At 39.2% G+C, this 22,702-nt stretch overlaps 1 protein-coding gene across 5 annotated transcripts; it reads right to left on the bottom strand.

Annotated features, from left to right (window-relative positions):
* Window positions 1-2,215: 2,215 nt before the first annotated feature.
* TMEM196 (transmembrane protein 196) lies at window positions 2,216-21,647 on the bottom strand. 5 transcript variants are annotated; one of them, XM_051785957.1, is made up of 5 exons: window positions 21,285-21,642; window positions 9,656-9,712; window positions 7,571-7,825; window positions 5,606-5,679; window positions 2,216-3,055 (listed from the first exon to the last, which is right to left on the bottom strand). In XM_051785957.1, exons 1-5 carry the CDS (start codon window positions 21,429-21,431, stop codon window positions 3,049-3,051), a joined length of 540 nt encoding a protein of 179 aa, XP_051641917.1. In that variant the 5' UTR covers window positions 21,432-21,642; the 3' UTR covers window positions 2,216-3,048. The 5 variants fall into 5 exon arrangements, with proteins under 5 accessions (XP_051641917.1, XP_051641913.1, XP_051641914.1 ...); XM_051785953.1 differs by having other exon boundaries at window positions 21,267-21,636; XM_051785954.1 differs by having other exon boundaries at window positions 21,273-21,574.
* Between the last annotated feature and the right edge of the window lie 1,055 nt (window positions 21,648-22,702).

Raw genomic sequence — 22,702 nt, 5'->3', positions numbered from 1 at the left:
ACAGCAATACATGTTTCATCCTACTTAGATTAAAATGAATATTGGTGCCCAGCCTTCAAGCTGTTGGTGTAGATACATTGGCTGGTCTCATTCTGAAAACTGGAAGTTTTGTTTTTCATGCAGTTGGATAAGTGGAATGAATGTCCTTTCAACTGTATCAACTGTATGTAAACATACAGTTTGTATAAAAACATACAAAAAATGTTTCCATTGCAGTTGAACTCTGTATGCAGTTGTGGAACAAAACTTCATTAAACAAAGTGAAATTTTTCCTAAAATTCCCTTACTTCATCCATATATTATGGTCGTTTAGTTTGAACTTAAGAATCCTGATCCTCTTTCTATGTCTCAGATAAAAGCAGTCTTTGTCACATTTGTTCCCAAGTCTTTTGAATTCCAGATTTGCTTTTCAAGGCTTTTATTAATGCAGGGACCAGCCAGTTTTTCTGAATTCTACAGGCTTGGCACCAAAAGAAGGAAAAAAAACCCTAACAATTGAATCTGGGGCCGAGATCTCTTCTCTCTCCTTCCAGCACCTCCTGAAATGCAGCAGGAGTGGTGTAGTTGTATTTCATAAGTTACAGTAGGGCTTCTGACATTGTGAACTTAGAGAATATATCCTCATTTCCTTTCCAAAGCATAAGAAAGTGGTTATTGTACTGCACTACTGTGTTGGTTATATAAGAATCACCCATTTCCCTGCACTATCCCATACTCTTGCTAACATGCCAGGAAATAAAGTGTTTGTAATAAGTAACTGGGTGGTGTTATGGTCTGTTCTTTCATGCAATTCCTGAGCAGATTCTGAACTGCAGCTCCAAATTACTCTAGGATTTGGAGCTACCACTCTAAGTCCTGAGGTGCCACAAAAGACCCCAGCGAGAACTGCGATTTTGCAGGTGTCCTACAGAGCTAGTGATGAACCTCAGCCAGGTAGTTCTGAGGTGGATTTTTGAGTAATTTTTTAACTTACTCTTATTTTTCTTTTAATGATGCAATGGGGAAAGGAATCTTACACAACCACTTCCTCTGGTTGTATGTTCAGTGTAGATTTTTCAACATATATGAATCCCTGCAGCCCATTTAGACAGTGGTCCTGCCTTGGCAGATTGTGTCTGGAGCTGCAGAAAAAATGCTCCTGTAAGGGGCATGTACTTGGGACAGATATATCCCGTGTTTTCTGCTGCAGAGGAAGAGGAATGTCAAACTGAAAGTGCAATGGCCTCTTATAAAGAGCCCAAAAAACCTGGAATGTAGTAGAGGAGACAGTCTAAAGAATGGTAGTACCTGGAAGGGGGAGCATCTCCTTGAGCAGAATGCCCTAATATCTAGTTATTTTGCTATGACAGTATCTATATTCTTATGAACTTGAACAATCTCATTTGCCATTTCTAATGTATGTAATTAGTATTAGTATAACAGGGTCTTTGAGAAGATTCAAAATACCTTCGGAATAGTAAGTAAGTGAAGAAAAACCTTATAATGTGGACCCTTTTCTCACAGGCTTAGCCATTCAACTAATATGCATGAAGTTTAAGTGAGAGACTTAAATAGCAGTGAAGATGTTTCCCATGTTGTAGATGGGAAACTCCCTTAGAGACTTGAAAAATTCTAAGATAGTTGAATTAAACATGATTTTATACCATATAGATTCACAAAACAAGTTAATGTAATTTATAGACATTTTTATGGCATGGCTTAAAAAGTAATAAGACTCTATTCATACCTCTCTGGGAATATGGGTATAAATTGCCAAATGTTGGCAGTCATCAGTAATGCTCACATCTCAAACTCATGTCGAAGTGCTGGGCTTTACAATCTGGTCATATACTCACTATGTAACATGAGTAATTTTATGTGAATATTTTCTAAGAATATTATGCTGTATATGTTCTCTTGCAGATTGAATCTTCCATTTCTCATGGCTTTATGAGCCAGTAGGTCCTACAATAAAGTTTGGGATCAGTTAAAGCTGCTCTCTTAACATACATACTGTGTTAATATCCTCCAAACTCTCTTGAGGGTGTGAAGAATTGCCAGTATATTCTGACCTTGACCATGCCTCTGTTCAGCCTTCATTTTTTTTTCCTTTCTGAGCTTGCTTTATCCATTTAGGAACTTTTCAGCATGTTGTGCAAAACTGCAAGCATGGTAGTTAAGCTTTGCAAGATCTTTCTAAAAAGAAAAAAACCTCAAAACATCTCTCTATAGCCTCTGGTTTAGTTTTCATTTTATTTGTCATCTTTTATGAACAAATTACGAAATATACTTCATTCACAAATTGGAAATATTTACAATTTCTTTACAACAAGGCATTATTGAGGTTTTGAGTTATGGCATTCTTAGAGCATTCTGTCTTTCAAAACAAAGACATTGGTGTTGTTTTCAGCACACTGTTCATTTACTCTCTGTATATGAAATGGGAACCTTTTGGAAGAAGAATTTTCACTCTCTTTTGATATGATCTACTGAGGATAGGAAAACTGAGGCAGGATGCATTCCAAATGTGTGGAGGGAGACTGTGCAGATGTGTTGCTGTACCATGCCATGATCTGAAGCCATCATATCACACTAGATGCTGCTAAGTGGAGAGGAGAATAAGATTCCCCTGAGCCATTCTTCCTCTGCCTTCTATGAGCTGGCTAAATGTGGTCCAGTTTAATTTTTTTTTTCTGTTTTTTGAGTCTTCATGAGAATAAGAATCTTGAGAAGTCTATTTCAAATACTATCACGATTCTGAAAAGTTATTCAGACAAAAAACTGAGAGACAGTAGCCAGGAAGTGAATAAATACTGTATATCCGCAAAATGTTTAGGAGACAAATTTTGAACATGGTTCTAAAAGGGAATTGCAAATGTGCTGGTCTGCAGTTGTGACATTTGAGCCATAAAAGCTAAGACAGTTCCATTTTCTCAATTTCTTGGAGTCTTTTTTTTTTTTCCTGAAGAAAATTCTAAAACCACTTCTTTCCATGGAACTTTTAAAAATCTCTTTAATATACACTTCCATTATAAATCAGATGTGGGCCACCGTTGCTTAGATTGTCTGTCATTTCCTGAAACAAGAATAGAAAACACTAATTAAAATTAGAATTATTTTATGGTCGTAAAAATTCAGTTAGCTAAGGTTGTAATAAAATTTGAACAAATTCTGAATTTCAAACATTCAGAAAAACTTCACATTTTTTATTTGGCTTGATAAATCTCACTATTAAAAAAAAAGAAATCAGATTTCTTCCTACATAAATTAAGTACATTTGAAAGCTGATAGACTCATTGATAGTGATTGAGTTGGATGTTACACTCAGACCACATATACAGCATTGGTGGCATCTGTGCAAGTTTTTTGATGTTGTCCTTTGAAATTGCATCAATTTTGTGTAATCTACAAAAGAACAAGATGGTAGTTGAGTCTCTGTTACCATTCAAACCCTTTTCTGTGCTGACATGCCATAAACAGATGCCATTCAATGCTTGCTGAGATAGACATTTAGGAAGTAGGTTCTGGATCCAAACAGGATCTGAGGGTCTTAACTCCTTGCTTTCCCTTGGGATGGGCCTGATTTCGGTTTTCCCTTAATATGCCAGTCTACAATTTTTAGCAGTTCAGCAATTGCTACTCCAGTGGAAGGTGAGTCATCCCAGAGTAAGCTGACCTGCTCGTGAGTCAGAATCCTAAAGCAAGATTTCTTTGGAGTTTGATTTTCTAATTCTGAAATTGAAATCCAGACAATACCCACTTAGCAGCTGCCTAAGCATGGAGATGGCTACAGTAATTAAGCAGTTCCCTGACCTTCAAGGCTGCAAAGCCACACAGAGTTTATGGTCAGAACAGCCTTATTATGAGCAGTCCTAGGCCTATTTCATACCAAATTGAATCTGGATGCAGAAATAAGTGATCTGCTGCTTATGTCTAACGACAGAGAACATCTAACTATGCCAAGAGGAATGGGCATACATAAAAGTGCAGCTTGGGGTATTTTTAAAATTCAAGTAGATGAGGTGGAGGTGCCACTATGGAACTAGTCCTAAAATAGTTGCATGAGGACCAGAAACTCTTCTCTGTGTGGAAAGATTTAATTCCTCTGTTCTTCCTAGGTACACTTGGAGAAAAAGTGGAATAAAAGGGATTTGTTTGTCCCCCTTCGCGTGGAAGCTTCTATGAAAAAAGTGAAGAAAGATTCATTGGCCTAGACAGAGGGGAGAAAAAGAAGAAAGGAAGGAAAGCAAGAAGGAAGGCAGGCAGAAAGGCAGAAAGAGAGAAAGAAAGAAAGAAAAAAAGAAAGAGAAAGAAAGAGAAAGAAAGAGAGACGGAAAGAAAGAAAAAGAAAGAAAGAAAGAAAGAAAGAAAGAAAGAAAGAAAGAAAGAAAGAAAGAAAGAAAGAAAAAGAAAGAAAGAAAGAAAGAAAGAAAGAAAGAAAGAAAGAAAGAAAGAAAGAAAGAAAGAAAGAAAGAAAGAAAGAAAGAAAGAAAGAAAGAAAAGAAAGAGAAAGAAAAAGGAAGGAAGAAAACCTGACTTTATAGCTTAGTAGCTGAGATTCTTGGCAAAGAGAAGAAAATTATGCAACCTTGTCTTTATTACTAGCCTTACTCTTTCTCTCTCTTCTTTTAATCCACAATACTTGAGAAGCAGAGACTGGAACTTAAGAGTTTAACATAAAATGGAAGCACTGATGCCTCCTGTCTCAGGAATTACCAGCCACATTTGAAAGAAAGGATGTCCTTTTCCTCTCAACAAAGTAAGCTTAGGGCCATCAAACCAAGTAGCCTTGCCTGTTAATACTCCTAAATCAAGTATAAGCCTCGCAGAAAATAAAGTGTGTAAACTTAGTGAATTTTGAGTATTTTCTACCACCCAATTCTCCATTTGCAGATGATGGTGTTGGATGTTTTTTTGTATGGTACCTTACTCTCCTCATATACTGAACAGGAACAGGGATGCCTAACACTGGACTCTGGATCCAAGTTTGGGGGTTGTCTGCTCTGAAACAAGACATTATGTTTTGCTTATTTGTAGGTGCCTAAAGCCTTTGTTGGATCTACCCTGAAGAAATCTGTCAGCTGGGAAAGGGACCAAGAATACCAAATCCCTTTAATCATAATTAACAGTCAGCCACATTTTGATAGCAATGATCTGTCAGAAGGCTATTCATGAGTAAGTTTCCTTTTGTCAGCTTTATCACTTGAATCTTCTGCAGATATCAGCTATTAGAATATCATCATAATTTCAGAAACTATTGAAAATCATTTCTTTTCCCCAATAGTCCTATTAAAAAAAATGTATTAATACATTTTTTTAAAAAAGATGCTAAATTCAAGGAATTAAGAGCACACAGATTAGAAGCGGAGAGAATCAATGGTGGTTACATCCAAATAAGAGTATTTGGATGCCTATAACTAGGGTGAATATTTTAAATGCTCAACTTACTTCCGGATTGCAGCGTTCACCACGTAGAGTTATGTCACTACCTGGAAGCACCATTCCTGGCTCAGAGTGACATCACAGCATCAGCCAATTTTGATTAGCTGAAACTATGACTTCCTCTTAGAGGTGGCCCTTCCTGAAGTGACATAACAACATGGCAGCTCCCTAGTGTTCAGCGTACCTTGGAGGTAACTCTGGTGTCGGGGGAATCACCGGGCAGCTGGGCAGGTCGGTTATTTCAATACCCCTCAATCTCTAATATAAATATAACAATTATACAATAAATATAGCACAAACAAATGCACATGCAGTACATGTCTATATTACTGTATATCAGTATAAATATACAAAATAGTCTTATATATAAAACACTTGAAAGCTATTTTCTAGATCCGGGCCTAGTTTGAGGTAAGGTTTTAAGCAGCCTTCATTATTTTTAGGGCATGCCATGAGCTAATGTACTCAACCCTGCCAGTAGCAGGCAGTCCACAGGTCTAGGAAGTCCCAGATCAAGCCATCTGCACATGCATACTTGATCCTACAGAAGACATGCAGGAAGTCCACCATCAGTGGGGCACATCCCACATCTGCTGAGCGTGTGTAATAGAGTTGCTCTGCACATGTGTCATGGCCATTCACCCAAGATATGTGGACACCTGGCAGTCCTTGCTGCTAAGCATCAGAAAGCTCAATAAATCAACAGACCAGGAAAGTAGGCATTGAACTACTGCTATACATTGTCATCATCAGCTCAAATTGGTAGGGTTGGCAGGTTTCTTTATCTTGAAAGTTTTTTCTTCCCAGGCCATTTCTTTTTCCTTTCCTTCTCTTCTCTCATCTTTGTCCTTGTTGAGAGAAGAGACTCTTTGAAAGTCAAGATCTAGCCTACCATCTGCAAGACCATGACCATACTTGCCTACATAGCTCATCAGAATTCTACTTAAGTTTAAAATGAGATGGAGAAATGTATCTCTTCTCTTGATTTTATCATCCTGCTTTATGTTACTGTTGTAACCTTAACTATTTAACTTTTTAAAATGTTTAAAACATCATCTTTCTAAAACATGTTTCAAACATCATCTAAGGTGAATTCAGTCTTTATTTCTACTTGGAGTCTCATCTCAGTTAAGAAACCAAAGAAAAGTGACAAGTCATTTTTACTAAATGGAAAATTAACTGCTATATCGTGTTTTGTCAGGGAATCTGAAAACATTCTATAGTTTGAGTGAATTAATCCTTGCTCTGCTGTTCAGAGGTCTTAGTAGATATGATACAGACTGTTGAACTTAACTGTAATGCAGACTTGCCTGTGGAGGTTTACATGGGCAGTCCACTTGACTTTTGTTCTCTTTTCTACTTGTTTCACAAATGAAAGGCATTGGATAATAAGTCCAAATGTAAAGCACAGGGTAGCAGTGAACATTTAAGGAGTTAAATATTAATCATATCTGTAAAGTCAAGGAGCTGATTTCAAGAATTCCATTCAATTAATTGTTTTTACCCTGTGTGTTCAGCTTTTAGAGCTTCAGTTTGAGCACCTAAACATGTTCCTTCCTATACACCTTACTGAGCTTCCTTTTAATAGAGAAAGGAAGCAAATGCTCTGTGCTGCTGCAAAGGAGTCCAGTTTCATTTATGTGTCTAAATATGCCCTTAGATGCTTAGGTTTGGTTATCTAAGTTTGTGAACTGTGGCTTGTGTGTTTAAACAACCTACTTTATAAGCTGAGTACTTGGGAGAGGAAGAAATTGATTAAATCCTGGAAGCATGCAATGATGTGATTACAGAAAGCATTCTGTGCTTTTTTTCACAGTAAAATACATGATAATCCATATTAATAAGCCTTCAAATTATTTATGAAGTGCTATATTTAGCAGCTAAGCCCTTGAATAGCTATATAATGGAATTATGTTGAAAATGGATGTACTTCATTGAAATGGATGTACTGAAAATATGCAGTACCTAAAAATAGCTCCATATAATGCAACATAATAAAGCTTACACAGAATGGCAGCATTTCATGTCCCAGAAGCTCTTTCTCATATAAAACAGAAAACTGAATACACCTCTTGCCAATTGTAAACTTTAACACATACAGTAACACTTCAGGAGAAGCAGAACAAATAAGGGAGGACACACAACTCACTTTTTCCGCCATTTCATGGGAGTGATGCAATGAATGTTCTCTTTCTGAGAACATTCGCCTTTGTTCATAGCTGGCTAGCCGACAAGTGAGCCATGAAGAAAGGGTGCAACCACCAATTCCAATGCATGCAAGAGACATGGAGGCAAGATGCAAAGAATAGAGAGCAGATGACTTCTTTGTCAGAGCACGAAGAAATTGAAAATTTAAGATTCCTCCAATTAGTCCACAGATGCAACAGGCAGAAAAAAGTATCATCTGTCAGGAGAGACAAGAGAAGTTATGTCACAGTAACATTTTTCAGAGATGGATTCATGCATATAAAAAATGAGACTAACCATAATTCAATTCTTTGATAACATCACTGGCTGCAAAACACCACACAGACACTTGTTTTTAACTCCCTCAGCTCCCACATTGCTCCAAGGGAATACATTACTTTCTGGTATAAAAAAGTTAATGTTGATATTGCATGTAAGATAAAGCTGGGTAAAATGAGTAGGTAATATTAAAACCTAGTCAATGGAAGGACTGCTAGGACATAAATGTGATTTCCACCTCTTCGTGCAGAACAGTAACATGACAGAATGTGTTGTAATTTTCTATTGTGCAGTTTCTCACTACGCCTCAGGAGTGAACGGCTCACGTGTTTGTAATCAATCTCTTGCTTTTTGTGTCATCTGATTGTCTCCTGCTCAATTATGATTTATTCAGTCAGACAGCAGATTGGAGGCTTTCTGCAGCTTTTGTGGGGACTTTGGAAGTATTCAGTGTGAATGTGCTGGTCAAAGAAGCAAGAGAAACAACAGAGAAATCTGTGATGCTGCTCTACAGAAGGTTAATTTGGTGATCGTGTGTTTCGTTGGTCGGTTGGTTGATTTGGTTTATTTGATTTTTAACTTGATTGAAATGTTTCTGGGAATTTTAGAAGGCTTTGAAACAGGCTGCAATTAATGAGACGTTTAAAGATCTCCTACTGCTTTTAATCGCAAAGATGCTGTCCTGATTCAGGATGTACTTGAGACACAAATGGCTCAAGAGCAAAGGACCCTCTTATGGAGACAGTACTAACCAGAGTAAGTCTTATTCACTTCCCTTGATACTACTGGCCTGTCACATGTTGATGTAGAAGGGTCTTTATGTTTCTCTGTATGGCTTTGTATATGTACTTATCTGCTGTGGTAGCAATAATTTATGGAGCCTTGCAGACTGTTTCTGTACACAACTGGGATGAGAATTTCATCAGGAATGTGGCATTGAGGCTGTCTGTTGGAGTCCACTGCCAAGTGACTATTCCATGAGACCACCAGAACAGACAGCTTTTAGAAACTGGATATGGTACGCATGTTTTAAGAAATGAGGCTATCATTGTAACAGGGTTTAGGATAACTCATTGATATTAAAAAATAATCTGAGAGAACTCTTGATTCCCTTTGCACTTACGCTGGTTTTATGTGACTTCCATCTATATGTGGCAGAATAATCAAGCTGACAGAAAATTAAGGAAGGCATTGTCACTTACAATAGGATCGTGTCTATTACAAAGTTCTGCTGTGACTTGTGTAGTAATAACACCATTTTGCCGCAGTCAGAAAAATGACTGTACTTCTGATTCTTAGAAGAGACAGAAAACATCTACCATCGCTTACACATATTTCAGATTGAAAAATGAACTTATTAAAATACTTAACAGCTATGATATCTAGAATCAAACTTGGTCAGCAGCCTTATTGAGATGGCAGCCCAGTATTGTTTTTTGAAGGAGAGAAGATGCAATCCAGTGACATTATTGAGAAACATTTATTGACATGATATACATCTGTGTCAAAAGGTTTCCTATCCAAGTTTATCCAGAAAATGATAAATAGGGATGTGTGGCTTAAATAGCATGACCTACATAGGCCATTTCAGAACTGCCTTGTTTTGCTTGAGTATCCCAAAGTGCTGATTGCATTTTTGGATTGCTGCCTTGAAATTTGTATAAGTTTTTGTCAAAAACACTTGGACACAGAAAGCTGCTAGTAAAGAGTTCAAGTTAGATAAGCCTTTCATATACTTATGTGCTATAGATGCAGTGGAAAAACTTACAACAAGTCCAGATTTTTTTTTGGCGCACAATATTCCACATATGCCGCAAAGCAGGAACTGCAAGAAAAGAAACCCAACAAACAATTATTTAATCATTTAAGATACGAAGTTTAAATCTCGCTGTGTTACTGTGGTGGTAACCACAACAGTAGTTTAGGCAATGATTAGACTTGTCAGCATTTTTATCACAAACCTTATTTTCAGGAAGTTATAGCTCAACCATAAACATACTTATCTGATAAGAAATTGGAATGAGAATGTGCATGATTACTCATAAGAAAGGAAATCCAAATTTTAAGCTTCTTGGCCAAACAACTTGAGAAAAAAACCCAATGTTGCAAGCAAAAAAAATGCCTTTTTACTGTTGTTTTTTTTTTCCTCAGAAAAGTTTAGCAAGGTAGTAGTCAGTGATCTAAATCATCTTCTTCCAAGTATAGCTTAGGCACTTAATGTTTTGATCCTACCATCTGAACTGAGGGATCATACATGGATTGTTGTCTTCAAAACAGTGGAACTTTGGGCAAGGATGTAACTCAGTCACCTCTGTGGGTGCAGCTGTAAATATGAGTACACCTTTGGGTGGTTACTCTACTCACTTTGCAAGAGACAGCATGAGGGTACCTGTACTTTGTTTTATGTAGTTCCCTCACAAAAACTGATCTGCTAATTGTGGCATCAAGCATTAGGCAAAAACTAATTAAGAAAACCAAAACCACTCCCTACCATCTGATATGAATTGATGTTAATGCTTTATAGTGACCTCTGTCAAAGACCAATAATGTTCTCTGATGTCTCTTTTTCCTCCTACAGAAAAGTTTAATGAAGGAAACAGTGAATAGTCCCCAAGGGAGCAGTCATGGTAGGAAATACAGTAGTTGTGTGAAAGCAATAAGGCCTTCTCCAGGTGTTAGTAATACTGTCAAAAGATTTCCTTGATACCTCATAAACTCCTTTATTAAGAAATCTAGGCTACTTATTTTCAGCAAAGCTAACCCTACACCCCTATTGGGAAGTAATTTGGTAGTTTTAAAACTGAATTTTCCACATTCTTTTAGCACTGAGGCAATATTTCTAGCAAAAGGCTGTGATTGACCTTGATTTAAGATTAAATCACAGAGCAGACCTGACTTTTACATAAGAAGTAAAAAAAAAAAAACCAGAAACCTAGGTGGTTTCTATATGGCATTCAACATCTGTGTAATGTGTTACAGTTACATCTCATTTACACTCTAAAATTTTGCAACCTCACTATTTCAGTTGAGGAGGTGCTTTAATACATAGTTTATCTCCCTCCAACTAAAGTAGCTCATGCGTATATCTAAGTTTTTACTCTAAGTTAGACCCATCAAATCAGTTCCCCAGAATAAATGTGGTTATATTTTGTGTATTATTTACCTTTACACTAAGTATGGGATGTGAGCTTAATACCAGTCTTATTACAGAGAGGTCATGTATATCATGATGCTGAATGGCCCAGGACATACCAGGACATACAGCTGGTAATTGCTACTAGAGCCCACTGACTGGAATAATAATAGAAAAAAAGCAAAACAAAACAAAAAAATCACCAATGAGTAATGCTCCCCTTACACCTTTCCCATAAGAAGAGGAGATTTCAGCTCATCATATCTGCTTTGTAAGTTTTCACTCAGGCTTTCTGTGAAGTTTTGGAGTTTCACTCCCAGTCCTGTCATTGCAGATTGCCTTCAACAGGTATGCTTCAGATTTTCACATATAGTATTTTGTATTTCTCAGCATTAATGCAGAAATCTCAAAATAAATTTATTGAAGACATCCTTGTAATTAAATTCTATTCAGTCAGATTTGATAAAGTGAATTAATAATATAGTTATTCTCTGTAGTGAATGACTAGGATTGAAAGGAATTTTTTGTACATAGAAAAATTAATGAGTTCTCGAAAATACAGTCAGTAGAGTACAATACAATAACTAGTTTAAAAAACTGTGAGTTTGATAATTTGCCTTCAAAGCTGAAAGAATATGAAAGAGTAGGTCACCCATTGTTTCAAGAATGCTCTAATTCTGCTCCAATTAGAGACAATGGAGCTAATCTACGACTCCTAATGTTTGCTGATGATACTAAACTAGGAGATGCTGTGGACTCTGTCAAGTGTAGAGAGGCCTTATAGAGAGATCTGAATAGACTAGAGAGTTTGTCAGTCACCAACCATATGAAATTTAACAGGAGCGGATTCTGCACCTAGGACAGTGTAATCCTGGTTATACATAAATACTGGGGGACAAGAAACTGGAAAGCAGCACATGGAAAGAAATCTGTGGGTCTTGCTCGATGACAAGTTGAATATGAGTCAGCAGTGCCCCGGCAGCAAAAAAGGTCAACCGTGTCCGGGGAGCCATCAGACAAAGCATTGCCAGCCGGGCGAGGGAGGGGATTGTCCTGCCCTGCTCTGCACTGGTGCAGCCACACCTCGAGCACTGTGTGCTGGTTTGGCTGTCTCAATATAAGAAGGACATCAAACTACTAGAGTGTGTCCAGGGGAGGGCAGCCAAGATGATGAAAGGCCTCAAAGGCAAGACTTACAATGAGCAGCTGAGGTCACTTGGATTTTCAGCCTGGAGAAGAGAAGGTTGGGGGGTGGCCTCCACACATTCTGCACCTTCCTCAAGGGGGGTCAGTGGAGGGGGAGGTGCTGATCTCTCTCTAATAATCACTGATAGGACACAAGGAGATGGAATGAAGTTTCATGAAAGGAAGATTCTTCTCTGAGAGGGTGGTTGGTCACTGGAAGGGGCTCCCCATGACACCAAGCCTGTCAGAGGTCAAGGGGCATTCTGGATGCTGCTCTTAATCGTGTGGTTTAGTACTAGGAGAAACAGGGAGCAGGGAGTTGGACTTGGTGATCTTTATGGATCCCTTACAACTTGGAAAATTCTATTACTTTATGACAGTATTTTATTGTGTCATGTATACTCTGTATGTATTTTCTCTACATCTACGGTATTTATACACATACACAAGGAATAACATGTTCCTCAGTTGAAGAACTAAACAGAGAACCAACTGAAATTATTTTATTCTAACTCCGAGAAGTTGGGTGTTCCTGCCTCTTCCATGTTCTTCTATGTAATTGTGAGATGATCATGCCTAAGTTTCATAATCCATATGACTATGAGACAAACAAATTGTGAAACTGAATGCACTTATGTGCCTGAATATGTCAAAAACCTCAGAATAAAAGCACTTGGGCAGTATCAAAGGATTAATGTTATTTAGGTTGAGGATTTTTTAGATGACAGTGTATTACATTCATAGAGAAAAGGCTTGCCCAAAACCCAGTATGGTTATTTATTTATGACAGCAGGCATTTTGCAACTAAAACCAATGGATGAATTTGAGCCACAGTGTCAGGCAATTAAACCTCATGTAAAGTTTTGAAAATGATGAGCCAAGTTTACCACTCTCTTCTAAGGCTGATTCACTGGGAGCAGTGGAAACCTGCTTTATGGAGAGAGAATTAGTAATACACAGGGCTCAGGAACACTGCTCATACAGTTTCTTTAGGCAGGCTTCTCAATGTGGAGACCTCTAGAAAGGTTAGGATTTCAATAGGACATTATGTGATAGACTCTGTTCTCTGTTTTTTGAAAGAATATCTAGAGATTTGGGATTTTTTTTTTTTTTTTTTTTTTTTTTTTTTTTTTTTTTTTGTGGTATAGGCATTTCCTGTAAAATTTTTGATGTCCCAGTGCTGTGATCAGCAGTAATGAAAATTGGATGGGAGAAACTACACTAGCTCTTTGTACCAGAAAAAGGATGTGAATATAAATAAACTGAAAAGGAATTTCCTGTGTTTGTCCCTGTTTGTCTTTCAATTAGAAATCTTCTGTTTTATAATACTGCAAACTGGAATAGAGTCACCAGAGGCTCTGTTTTCTTTACACTCTCTGTCTTTTCCTGGCTATCCTGAAAGACTTAATCTTCATGGTAATATGTCATACCAGGTAAACTTGTTTTCTAACTGTGAGCTACTCTGGACTACAGTTTGCCCATGACTAACTAACACTGTCATTGTGAGGACTTGCTCCTTTGTACTTGATTATTGATTATCCTCAATCAATTTTTACCAACCAACCTCATGGATTCTTTAAATGTAGTTACATTTTCTAACCATGTCACACCTGAGGTAGGCTAGGCAAACAAACTTATTCTGAAAATACAGTAAATGAGGAGTGGAAAAGAAATATGTCACTGAAGATAAACTCCTTTTAAAGAATGTTCAGTTGTTGAATTGTTCACAATTCATACAGAGAAAAAGACTAAAATATTTCATTAAGGATAAGCTAAACTAATAAGGCCTACAAAATAACCTGGGAGCCAGACAGGGACCCTCAGCTAAGACTTGTTTAAAAACAGATGTCTCATTCTTGGACTTTAATTTTAATTATTATTCATAAGAAAAAAAAAACATAAAATGCTAAAAAATATCCAAAAAGCTCACTTAAAAACCTACATAGATCACTAACTACAACCAATCCCCATTGGTCCTAGGGTTACTTTTGGTTGCAGGCTTATTCATACTTCCTATATATATGATGTTTTGTGTCAAAACTAGCAGAGCAGGCATGTATTGAAACTGTTGGAGCAAGTCCAGAGAAGGGCCAGAATATTGATAAGAAGACTAGAGCACCTCCTCTACAAAAACAGGCTGAGAAAGTTGGGGCTGTTCAGCCTGGAGAAGAGAAAGTTGTGTGGAGATCTCATAGCGGTCTTCCAGTGTCTGAAGGGAGCCTGCAGGGAAGCCAGAGAGGGACTCTTAGTTGGAGCTGTAGTGATAGGACAAGGAGTAATGGGTATAAATTGTAAGAGGGGAAATTTAGGCTATATATTAAGAAGAAATTCATTACTATGAGGATGATGAGATACTGGAACAGGTTGCCCAGAGAGGTTGTGGATGACCCAACCTTGGCAATGTTCAAGGCCAGGTTGTACAAGGCCTTGAGCAACCTGGTCTAGTAGGAGGTGTTCCTGTGCATGGCAGGGACAGTTGGGACTACATGATCTTTAATGTCCCTTACAACCCTTATTCTGTGATCCTATGATTCTGTGAGAGTGTATCATCCAATAATAGACAGGAGCATAACCACTACTGGGTGAATGGTAAAAAAGCCAAAGAAAAAAAGCATAAAAGCTACACAGAGACTCAGTGAACTGTGAGTGCCTCAATCCCCCTTTCAGTGATGATTCACCAGGGAACTATCACAGTCAGAATCACTCTGATAGCACTGTGTGATTGCGAGGTGATGCAGTAGCATTGGTAGAGTCTTTGCCATTCCCACTGCAGCTGTGCCTGCTAATGTTCAATATGCATATTGGAAAATCTCTCTTTTTGACTGTTGAACTTTGGAATAAAAACCTAAGGACCTCCCAGAAAAGGGGAATGTTTATTTTGAGCCTGCTTTAATTTACTTTATATTAAATACTGGCTTGAAACAAAACCTCAGATCCAAACACCCAGAAATTTTGGTAAGGAGGCGGAAATCTCAATTTAGGTTCAAGTTCTGTGGTTTGGAACCATCCCTATTTCATATTTTCTGGAACAAAAGACTTGGCCTCTTTCACATTCTCCTGGAAAATGGGTACTTTCTTCCTGGTAGTCTGAAGAAAAGATTCAGTTTTACTTATATTTGCAGGAAGCCAAAGATTTGTTGCTTTCTACCATGTAGAAGAAAAGGGACTATCTTTATTTTATATATTGGACCTAAGAAACCTTTCTGCCTTCTGTTTTGAAGAGGCAAAAGCAATGATGAGTGCAATTCCCTTGAAAAAATGAAAACTTTACATGGAAAAATTTCCTGCAGACAGACTGAACAAAATAGTAGAGAAATCCTGTTGAATATAAGGACTGCTTGATCCCTAGTCATTGTTCATGACACAGAAGACCACTACACTGTACACACTCCATGAAAAGTCCTCTGTCATTCTGGGTCATCCATATGTGTCTGATGAGATAGAAGAAGGGAAATTATTCTAAAATTGAATATAACACAGTGAAAATTAAAGTGTATCATACCTATTCAAATGATCCTCTACTTGGAAGATTAAACCATCAAGACAGTCAACAGCTTCACTTTTATTTACCCTTGTCAGGTAATAAACCAGACAATCTGTGTTATATACTAAAGCTGCATAAACATGTGACTTCCAGGAGAATAACCAGGAATTTGAAATTAATAATGTAAGGAAAGGATGACTGTATTTAATAATGATGTTTCAACTCCATCCAAATGAGAAAAAGTTGAAATCTCTAACGGATGAACTAAACAGAGGAGGTATATCTAATTGTAACTCTTCTTCAAAGCAGTATTTCAGAACAAGAATTAAGTTTTCTTAGTGGAGGCATAAAGGGCACAGAATCCACTCCTGAAAACACAGGCATCAAACTAAAGAAAAATTACAATAGGCAAAAAGAGCAAGCCCAGGTAGTTGGTTGAAAGTCATCCAGGCACAGAACCAGCAGCAACAGCATTGCCACAACCCAACCCTGTGTTCCACCAAATCTGTCATGCTGAATGGAGGGTCTGTCATAAGTAAGACATAGTGTTAAAACATGTCTAAACTGAGCTAATACCTTGATCTGGCAGTGTGCTATTGGGTCTTATCAGCTCAGGTGCTGCTACAATTTCCACTGATTCAAGCCATATTCAAGCAGTTTAAATTCTATCCCAGTCCCTGTAATTAGTGTTTCCATTCATCTGATTCTAGACCTGCACAGATGGGAAATGGTTTTTGGAAACACTCAAGGAAATTTAGAAGTGTGTCTCTGAATCTGAAAGTCTACCTGCTATCAGTGATTCAAAAAAACCTCTATTCATCTCTAAAAACACTTAAATTCTCAGCACAAAATAATATTTATTTAATTTGTTTACAGTCTGTCAGAATAACAAATAGAAATAATGCTTTTTGTTGGTTTTCTATCAAGTATTTCTATCAAATATTTCTATCTTTTGAGACTCCTTACGTCTCAAAAAAAAAAAATTAAAGATTATTCCCTGTAGGTGATTTAAAGTCTTATCTTAGCAAAACATTTAAGCATGTGCTTAAATCAGCCTATATTCAACAGATCCTCTAAATCCAACCTAGGAACTACAAGTCCCCTTAGATAGACTATCTTCCAGATTGGTTCATGCCTCTAGAGTCTCTGCATGATAAGGAAAACCTACTGAAATACTTCAGTTGGAGTGAAATATCCTGACTCCATGCGAGGCAAGAAGCTCCCACATTTGGTACATCCTTCCTTATCTATAGGTATAGAACTCTTCCCAGCTTCCACTGAGCTCATTGAAAGTCCTGAGATTCATTTCATCAGGAGTGGGAGCCAGACAGAAATATGGTCAGTTTGATGAAAATGCAGTGCACATGTTAAAATAAAGTAGGATCACATCTGCATTTTGTCAGCATGCTGAATAATAATGTGATTTTTTTTAGTGTTATTTTTTGGGGAAAAAAATAGTTTGACTGTTCTTTCCAAAGGAAACTTGGCAGCAGTAAAAACTAAATGCAAAATTTAGTGTTTTAAAATTTTAGGCCACCAACATTGATTTAATAGTCTAAAATGATGCTCTTGCTCTGGGAGAGCTCCATACAGACTTACATTTTTTCTTTCCCCTCAAATCCTGGAAAAAAAAAAAAAAAGTCATTTAAGTCAAATATTTCAAGTGCCATCTTGGAACAAATTTCTGTAGCCAAATTATAAATGCAGATTTTTAATGGGCAGGCAGACTTCCACTATGCTAAAACCAAAAATCATGGAAACAATAATTCTGCCTCTATTTACAGACAGGCAGCCAGACCAACATATAGAAAATGCATATCTCTCAGATATATTTAGGTATTTGTCTTAATAAGGGAAGAAACAATTACTCTTGAGAGGCATAGACATAAGTGAATCATTGGGTATCTCTCTTGCACATAAAGGTGGATGGCATATTTGCCTAAAGATGTGGCCTTTGTCTCTCATTCTCTCTCACCCTCTCTCCCTCTCTCTCTCTCTGTGAGGGAGCCTCATATATAGCAATAATTTATTCACCACTGCAGAATAAATAAGGATTAGAACCATACACGTGTGTGAATATCTAGTCGCTACTCGTAACGATAGTGATGCAGCCACTATGTTCTAAATATAGATGTGAAAGTATGTGACCATTTAAAAAATATCTGGGAATACTTTTTGGATTATCATCTTCTGATTTTTTTTTTTGTGCAAAAGCCTTTGCTATGGATGCTGTCATTCTTACTGTGTTAGTGTTATTGGTTCAGCATTCTCATTGATTGGATCATTTCTATAGTACGTCATATAACTGAATTGGAATGGTGGATTTCAGAAATATACCTCAATTTTTGAGAAAGAGAGAAATCTGGGAAACACTGATTACAGCCTGTGGAATACTTTATCCCAATAAATCATAATAGAAAGAAAATTCAGAAATCAACAACATGTGCACCTTTGGGTATTTGGGACTGTTTTTATGGTGGGTTTTTTTTCAATTTTGCAGCCATGGCCTATTTAGAAAAGGACAGATTGGCTATGATGTAAATTGGATAGTTGTCTCCACATGCTCCAGATAATTTGAGAAGTCTGTCACACCTTCAGTTGTTTTCTTTCGGCTAAATTTTAAACAACTCTTACTATCTCAATCCAGTTCAACTGCAATGAGAACAATAAATTTAGAAATTTTTTTTCCATTTCCACTCATTTTTGATGTAGACATTGCCTAGACCTTCAATTTCTTAGTTCTAGTCTACTCTACTTTCACTGGCTTGTTTATACATAATGCAGGGCATGCAATGATCAGATCACTTCAGCCCATGCTTAACTTCAGTTGTATCTCTAATCCTATGGGTGGGATTTACATGGTTAAGGTATGTTAGTAAATTGTCTGTCTGAATGGAGACAGTGAACAATAAGAAAAACTCTTCTAACAAAAAAGCTAAAGTTCATCAAATGCAAAGCATTGCAGGGAGGCAAGTATAGAAGATAGAATGTGCATGATTTTTAAGATGCCCAAATTTTAGGAATTCAGGTTAAGGTTTCCATGGTGATGCTATCTTCATCTACTTCCTTCTGAACTTGGGTCTCTGCTGAGTTACACCCACATAAAAGGATAGAACAGGGTCAAAGGTTTTCTGTGTATTTCAAAGTAAATTACAACAGAAGGCATGACACTGTTCAACTTAACTCAAGTGTCTTGCATCCTAACATGTCAAAGAATTAGTTTTTCCTTTAATGTCCCTTTATTTTCCTTAGTGTATGTTTCTCAAAGGGAAACCTTGATTCAAGAATGTGAAATAGAAGAAAAGAATATATTTTATGGAAGATATATTCTTTAATACAGGCAACATGAACTCAGTGTAAGATCCAGTGAACAGAAAGGTGGCTTGTGCCACTTCTGCAACAGGACAATCCTGAGGATTGTCCAAACAAACCTTTCTCCAGTTGTTCTAATTTGGATCTAGTTACCCATGTCCATAAGCATCCCCGGAGAATAGTAAATCTCTGGCCCCTTTCTTTTCCTGTCTCAGCTGCTAGTGCCCTAAGTAAGAAGAATGCAACTTAACAGACAGTTTGAAGTGCTGGAGTAGTACAAAGAGAGTGCTATAATGATGACAATTTAGACCACAGATCTTTAGTTCTAGGAAAAGTAAGCAAGCCTTCATAACCATGTCACCCCACTCTACATGCTACTGTGATTTCTCATTTCCTCTGCTACATGAAGCATAAGCTGCTTGCTTCCACTTTACAGTTTCTATAAGGCCTTTCTCTGCCTACCCAACCTGTAGTTTTTGCTCAGTTTCCAGCACTTCATGCCAGCCATGCCAGCCTCTGCTGGCTCTGGTTGTGGGCATCCTTTGTTACATTTGCAAACAAGTCCCTTTGGGCTCCCTTCCATGCCTCTGCACTCACACATGAGGATAATTTCCTATAAACATCTGCAAAAACGCTTTATTGTCCTCTCTCTTATTCCTCTCTAAAACTCTACCTATGAACAGCTTGAAATCAGCCAAACTGCTGGTGTGTTAATGCAACCACCTGTTATACCACTCAGTTTTGCTTTGTTGTTTCTTCATACTCCCTTACACTCTTTTATCCTATATCTGTTTCACTTTGATTATATGGTCCTTGGAGCCAACATCTAATGCAGATTTTAATCTATGGCTAGTACAAATTCTGGTAGTACAGATAGCATAAAAATGAATGAGGCAGTTGTGCAGGAAATGTGCATTGTCATGAAATGATATCAGCTATGGTAGCGTTGTCACAAAATACAATCACTGCATAAAATACTGATGTGACTGACTGATCAAAGCTCTTTGACTAAGTGAAACCCAGGATATTGCCCTGTGTCATTAAATCTTCAGATAGACACATGTTTGTAAGTAATTTTTTTCTTCAGCAGCAATGATCAGAAACCTCCCTTTTTGAAGTGATTTTGACAATATCATTACCTGTTGGCCACTGTCTTATCTGATCTGGTCTTCATTTTCATTTCTCGCCTACCTGTTCTGCAGTGCAGAATTATGTTTGTGTTTATATGTTTATATACTGCCAAAAATATTTATGACTGTTGTCAATAATTAATAATTATTGACAGTGAGAATATTACATTAAGTACTTTGTCAGAATGAATCTATAAATTACAGGAGGTTATGCAGGTGAACAATCAAGAGTGTTTTGCATTTCTTATGTTAACTCAAAACAATCCTTTTACAAATACTGCTGTAAAATCCAAGCTGGCCAAAACCAGATTTGGACTTCAAAAATGCCCACTCATGTTTAGGCTGATTATTCAATATTTCTTCTCTTTGTTTCATAAATATAAATAAACATTTGAAGGAAAATTCTTCCTAGAAACATGCATATCTCAAACAGGAAAAATAAAGAAACATTTTGAGAAGTGAGAAATGCTCTGTGATATGAACATGCTGCTTCTATTAACCCATTATTGGTTTTTCTTTTTTTTTTTTTTTGTTCATTTTACAAGAAGCTCAGGGTGTCCAGGTCATGAGAACATATCTTTCCTTTTCTTTCCCATTTCCTCTTTCTCTTTTTCCTCCAAAAGCCTGGGACTCAGCTGACATACCCTTGACATTAATTTAAAACACCTTCCAACAATCTCCTTGTCTCCTCGTAAGGGATAGGGCTGTTCTTTTTAAAAAGCAAAGCTCACAGTCAATTTAAAGACTGTAAGCTATGGCCCGTGTTCCACTCGAGGCATCGGGCTTTCCCAGGTGTGAGAAGGGGTTCATAGAAAGTTCAGTTGTGCACAGCAAGATTGAAAAACGGAAAGGAGCGAGGAAGAAGGGGTCTTCCCCCGCCCAACACACACACACACATCTCTCCCCGCCGTGCCTCCCGCCCCACGACTGTGCAGACCGTACCGCATGCACATCGGAAATGGACCCGGCGAGGCTCTCGGCGCAGCATGCACACGCGGGAAGGAAGGGAAGGGAAGGCAAGGGAAGGGAAGGCAAGGGAAGGAAAGGGAAAGGAAGAGAAGGGAAAGGGGGATGCCTTCGCACGGTCTGACCATCACCATAAAGAGTTAAAGAGAGAGTGAAATGGCTAACGTACACACACCCCGCTCCATACCGGAGAAGAGTCTCCCAGCTGAGGTTTATGCTCTGTGAGGACCAGGCTGAAACTGACCGCCCCCACGGCCACGCTGGACACCCCTAACCCTATCTCCAGCACGGAGAGCACCAGGAGGCTCCCGATGATCTGACTGCTGGTGCACATCCTCCCTTGGTCATCCTTCCTTCCCGATCAGCCGGGGAAACCGCGCATCCTTCTTCTCCTCCGGCGCTCCGGCGGCCCTAAGTCACCCCCAAACTTTTCTTCCTTCGGCGGCAGCCGGGGCGGAGCGGCGCATCCGCGGCCGACGGGAGCTGCCGAGGGGCGGCGGGGCGGCCCCGGCACCGCCGGGCCCCGCGCAGGGAGCGCCGCGCCGGCCCCGAGCGCGGCCCCGAGCGCGGCCCCGAGCGCGGCCCCGAGCGCGGCCCCGAGCGCGGCCCCGAGCGCGGCCCCGGCGCGGTGGAGCTCTCCAAGGTGCCGACACGGCGGTGGGTGCGCGGCACCGCGCTCCTTAGGGGCTGCGCCTCCACCGGGAAAGTCGACCTTGTCTGCTCGCCTCCTGCGCTCTCATTGGAATGACCTCACCGGGATTTTTCCCCCCCGCCTCGTCTTGTTTCTCTCCCCCTTCTCTTCCTGGGCTGGGGGCGGGGGGTAGAGGAGTGTGGCGAGCCCACCCCGGTTATACTTATGTATGAACGCAGACCCAATGCAGGGGCGCGGCGCACGGCAGCCCCGCCCCGGGGCCACGGGCGCGGCACCTTCCCCGGTGCCCCCCGGCTCCCGCACACCTCCGCCGTCCCCCGGCTCCCCGCACACCTCCGCCGTCCCCCGGCTCCCGCACACCTCCGCCGTCCCGCGCCCGCCGCGCTGCCCGCAGCACCGGGAGCTGCGACGATCCAGCCGCCAGCTCCCGCCGCGCAACCAAGCGCGAAAGGTGACCCCCTCAGTGGTGTGTGCGCAGGCCTCCCTCCCCCCAGGTGCTGCTGTGAAAATTCAGGAGGAAGCCCGTTTTCTTCTTCTATCAGTAAGAGGTCTGGAGCGTGCCGTGTCTCACCCCTGCAAAACTCCGATCTTCTCCAGAACCCTACTGCCAAAATACCAATTTCTGTAGTCATTCCTGTCACTCTGACAATGGACAGAACTGTGTCAGTCCCAAAGCAAATGAGCAACAAAGCAAAACAGAACAAGAGATCCAGGGCTGTTACTTGAGCCATACTGGATTGCTTGATATCAATCTTTATTACTGTGCCTCAGATACAGAGAATGCTTTGCCACTCTGACTACAGTTTTACAGTCCAGATGTGTTGCACAACATAGTAACACATGGACACTCAATCTAGTACGTTGGCTCTCCTAAACATAGGTAATTAACCTTTGGTCATTCACCTTAACAAGAGGGCAAAAGAGCTACCCATAAAATTGTATCCCCCAAATCT

Source organism: Manacus candei, unplaced genomic scaffold (genome assembly GCF_025592945.1).
Source record: "Manacus candei isolate 608988 ecotype Guabito, Panama unplaced genomic scaffold, ASM2559294v1 h1tg000021l, whole genome shotgun sequence".
Lineage (NCBI taxonomy): Eukaryota > Metazoa > Chordata > Aves > Passeriformes > Pipridae > Manacus > Manacus candei.
The sequence above is the reverse complement of the archived record's forward strand: the minus strand, read 5'-3'. Positions and strand labels throughout refer to the sequence as shown.

What these genes read in the sequence shown, in the direction of transcription:
- TMEM196 (XM_051785953.1), bottom strand. Translation starts at nt 21,431, where the DNA reads ATGTGCACCAGCAGTCAGATCATCGGGAGCCTCCTGGTGCTCTCCGTG. An exon ending in AAAAAAAATCTGGACTTGTT is followed by an intron (nt 7,826 to 9,655) that starts GTAAGTTTTTCC and finishes CTCTCCTGACAG; the next exon opens with ATGATACTTTTTTCTGCCTG. An exon ending in CCCATGAAATGGCGGAAAAA is followed by an intron (nt 5,680 to 7,570) that starts GTGAGTTGTGTG and finishes TATTTATATTAG; the next exon opens with AGATTGAGGGGTATTGAAAT.